General features: G+C 50.6%; 1 protein-coding gene across 1 annotated transcript in view; it reads right to left on the bottom strand.

Moving 5' to 3' along the window:
• The window catches only part of TNIK (TRAF2 and NCK interacting kinase), a 159,386-nt gene that overhangs the window by 58,448 nt on the left and 96,501 nt on the right, over positions 1 to 4,437 (bottom strand). The window contains exons 7-8 of the mRNA XM_035901178.1: positions 1,740 to 1,794; positions 1,068 to 1,146 (exon numbers count right to left, since the gene is read on the bottom strand). Of these exons, the coding sequence (XP_035757071.1) occupies positions 1,068 to 1,146; positions 1,740 to 1,794 (134 nt within the window). The remainder of the gene's footprint in view (positions 1 to 1,067; positions 1,147 to 1,739; positions 1,795 to 4,437) is intronic.

The raw sequence follows: 4,437 nt of genomic DNA, 5'->3' as shown, positions 1-4,437 counted from the left end.
AAACAGCCCAGAGGAAAGATGAGTGGTTTTAAGGGCTCCAGCTCCATCGGTACAGAATATACAGTAACAAAACAACATCTGCTGGGCTTCAGGAATATTTTTCCTACAGGTTTTTATTGGCGTGCCCTGCTTTTTTTTTTTCAAAACAGTGATGTGTTTTTTCCTGCAAAATTTTAAAATAAAGCCCAAACTAAGTACAAACCTCCGCATTCCTGGGCCTTCAAGATAAACTATCCTTTCTTTGGCCTTGGTACATATTTCCACTTGAGAACGGAACCTGACTGGAAAGAAATGGGAGCCAAGCAAAGTGTCATCTGGCTTCAGGCTGCACGAACTGCCTTGGAAAAGCCGACTCCGTGCTGTGAAATGGCAGCGTTAGAGAGTGTTCCCCTCTCTGCCTACCTAGGAAGCTCTCCGTCCCACGGTGCACGACTCCTTCAGACCAAATTGCCCCTCCAAAGAAGGTCAAGACCCAAACCTGCACTCACCAGAGTGATGCTCGAGACTGTCACCAACCCCCAAAGCTATATAAACCTCAATACCCCTACAGGTTTTTATTGGCGTGCCCTGCTTTTTTTTTTTCAAAACAGTGATGTGTTTTTTCCTGCAAAATTTTAAAATAAAGCCCAAACTAAGTACAAACCTCCGCATTCCTGGGCCTTCAAGATAAACTATCCTTTCTTTGGCCTTGGTACATATTTCCACTTGAGAACGGAACCTGACTGGAAAGAAATGGGAGCCAAGCAAAGTGTCATCTGGCTTCAGGCTGCACGAACTGCCTTGGAAAAGCCGACTCCGTGCTGTGAAATGGCAGCGTTAGAGAGTGTTCCCCTCTCTGCCTACCTAGGAAGCTCTCCGTCCCACGGTGCACGACTCCTTCAGACCAAATTGCCCCTCCAAAGAAGGTCAAGACCCAAACCTGCACTCACCAGAGTGATGCTCGAGACTGTCACCAACCCCCAAAGCTATATAAACCTCAATACGAAATCCCCAGCACGCCCAGGGTGCAGAAACAAGTTGCTCCAGAGACATTTTTACAGTTGTTGAAGACTGAGAAAGAGACTCACCACTTCTTTGATTTCAACCTCGGGGCTGGGTTACGGGGAATGAGGAAGAGGGCTCTCATGGGATGCATGTCACAGAGAGCTGCAATGGGCAAGAAGAGGCATTAAATTCGGCACGGCGTCTTGCAGACTCCCCAAGCTTCCCAAAGAGTCTACACACCCAACTGGGGAGACCCATGTTTCCTCTGAAGCTACAAGACCTGCAGGACAGGAGGATTTGCAGTGACAACCCCCTGCAGACCCTGGCAACCTGGAGCTCAGGTGAGAGCTGATGTCCCCAGCCAAGAGGCGTGCATGTCCCCAGCACCGCTGGCCCCAGCGGAGGCTGGCAAAACACCAGTGCTGAGGAGCAGCGTTCACCCACTTCCAGTCCTCCTCCCCTTCTTCATATGTATTTTATTCGAGGAAACTGAGTCCCAGAGTGCCGAAGGGGCAAGACGGGAGTCACGCAGGGTCGTGTGCCTTTGATCGCTGCCCATCCTTATCCCCCAGGCCACACTGCCCTGGCAGCTTTGTCCCCATGGACCCTGAGAGCTCCACCTCAGCGAGCTCAGGTTGCTTGGGAAAACCTTTGCACGGTGTTTCTTGCACAGCACCGAGCACTGGCTGGTGCTCAGCAAACCCCAGCGCGTTACAACCCTGGGTTAATTAAAGCAGAGCAACGCATCTACTTACGGGGAGCGCCTTCTGCCATCTCGATGGCCGTTATCCCCAAAGACCACAAGTCGCTCTGCAAAAGAAAGCAGAGGGACATACGTGATGCAGGGGAGCGTGGTGACAGCGGCGGGCACGGGGCAACAGGGGGAAGTGTGGCTCTCCCCAGCCCAGGGGGCTCAGCCCTGAGCCAGGTCTCCGTGTCCTCTGAAAGCCTCCGGGACCCACACCTTGGGAGCTTGTCTCATCCTCCCGCCATGTGCCGGGGCTTTAGAAGAGGCTCACAACCTCGCTGTTTATCCTAAGATTTATTTCAAAACCTTCAAGGTGTTTTCAGTGTGGAACACGGCCGCCTCCCAGTAGCCGTGGTGAGGACACTGCCTGGGGAGATGCTGATGACCTGAAGGTCCCCTGGTGGGGACATCTTAACGAGCCCTGCGCAGTAGCAAATGAATCCCTGGCTCCCGGATTAACTGGTGACAAACTGCTCCCCGGCTTCACGGCAGGGTTAAGCAGCAAACCTGGCTGCCCACTCCCTGCTTAAAGCAGGGTGATACATCCATGGATTTAACACAGCTCCACAGAAGACAGGCTGCCTGGAATAGAATAAAAACATGAAGCATTCGGAGATACCTCAGGGGTCTCTTGTGTTATGGACTGCTCATTAAATGGAAGCCTGAAAAGCAGCGTTTCACCAGTGGAAGGAGAAATGGGCACTTTCATTTACCCCATTCCCAAGCCTTGCTCAGCCCACATGGTTGGTTGAGCCTCCCGAATGATCAGAGCACAGGCTATGCACCTATTTGGAAAACTCTTTCATATCATACTTGTATAGTGATTCCTTCCATTTTCTCCCTTGCAAACAGGGACATTTGTCTCCCCAGCTCCCTGCCGGAGAGCGGTGGTGAGCTCCCCCCTCCAGCACCTCCTCCCCAGCCCACCCCACCGCTGAGCTGCGGCTGCTCCTCCTGGCCTGGTAACGAGCCCCAGAGGATGGCTCGGCTCTCCCGGACGGCAGCGGAGGCAGACACAGTACGTGCCTGGAGAGAGAAAACGAGCACCTTCCCTAATGGCAACTTGGGTTTTTTGGCAGAAGGCGGCTAATTCATTATTCTGGACACCGCGTACAGGGCTGCTAACGATTCACAGCCCAGTACCCGCTGCATCGGGAACAGGACCCAGACTAATTCGGGTGCCTTCATCTCAAACGCAGCCTCTGACATGTCTGCAGGGGGGTGGAGAGACCTGCCCGAGACGAGAGGGCGGCCACGGCAAGGGCAGAAGCTGGGGTGCACGGGGGACCAGAACAAGCCTGATGCTATGTAGCTACAGCTGGGGCTTGCTGGAGACCAGCGAAACTCCGGGTAGCACATCAAAACCAGTAAACATTGTAAACAGGTACATCTCAGGGTGGAAGGGACGGACTCTGCCTTCCACCCTTCCTCCCACACCTCCAGCTCTCACGTCTTGCTCTCCGTGCTCTCTGCCATGTCCCTGCAGTCCCACTTCAGTTTCCTCCTCTCCGTTGCCAGAGCTGCCCTTTCCAAACTGCCTCTGAACCTGCAGTTTAGCAAGTAAATCCCAGAAAGGTTGTTTTTCCCAGCAGAGAGCCCCAAAAGCTCAGCCAGAGCTAGAGAGAGCCTCTAGGGACCACAAGCACCTTCTCACGTACTCCATCCAGGAAAGACAGCTTGGATTTTCAATTTCAAGGCACTTTTCCTCATTTTTAACTCAAGTTCTTCCCTAACAAATGCCGTCCTTGCTACACATCTTTGTACCTGCTTAAAAATTCCCTCTCAAATCTTACTTCCAGCCCCACTGCAGAACACTCTCATCCTTTCTTTGTCTCTGTTCAGCTGGGATTTCTGCTGCATACTTAATTATCGCAGTCTTTCCACATGATTCAGCACACATGACCCCTTCCCTTTGGGTTGCTGCTGAACTCCTTCCAAATTCCTAGTGTGTCTTTCCGTATCGAGGTGCCCAGTATTACATGCAAGGTGCCAAGCGATCTTAAGGCTGGAGCAATACAGAAAGGGATTATCACCTCTCTCCGTCTCCCAGAGAAAGCAGAAAGCTCAGCGGGAAGCACACATTTTATAATGAACTGGAATTCAGGGGTGTTTTTTTTGGGGGGGGGAGGGGTGTTCATTTTTGAGTCTGAAAAGCTTTTCAGTCCACCCAGCAAAAACACGCCATGCTAATACATTTAGAATCGTCTCGAGTCATTTAGTTTGGAAAAGACCTTTAAGATCATCAAGTCCAACCATTTTTGCATTTTGCATTGTCTTGACTTGGGAAGGGAAGCAAACATCCTTCCCCCCTCCCCACTTTTGATTCTCTAAGCTTATTGACAAGATAACTCTAAAGAAAAAAGGGAGACCGGCTGGGGGAAAAACCAACAAATGACCTCAAGAATGCGGGGTTTCTATTTGTTCTTTTTAAAGTGGTTTATTTTTGTGAGGAGGTATTTACTGCCTCCCTCCATAGATTACACAGGCATCTCTTTCTGGCTAAGAAAACAGTGAGATCAGAGGCTTTTTGTCCAACAGATTAAGCCTGCGAGGATTCCTTTTTTCACCCTATAAATCTCATCTTTTGTATTCACTATTTTAAGCCAGTCGGCTAAACCGAGAGAGCATCTGATTTGCATCCCCTTTAAAAAAAAAAAAAAAAAAAAAAAAGCCTTTTAATTTTCCCCCCCACCCAACTTAAAAGA

The sequence above is a fragment of the Egretta garzetta genome, unplaced genomic scaffold (assembly GCF_000687185.1).
Source record: "Egretta garzetta isolate BGI_Z169 unplaced genomic scaffold, ASM68718v1 scaffold638, whole genome shotgun sequence".
Lineage (NCBI taxonomy): Eukaryota > Metazoa > Chordata > Aves > Pelecaniformes > Ardeidae > Egretta > Egretta garzetta.
Note: the sequence above shows the minus strand (reverse complement) of the source record. Positions and strands in the feature narration are given on the sequence as shown.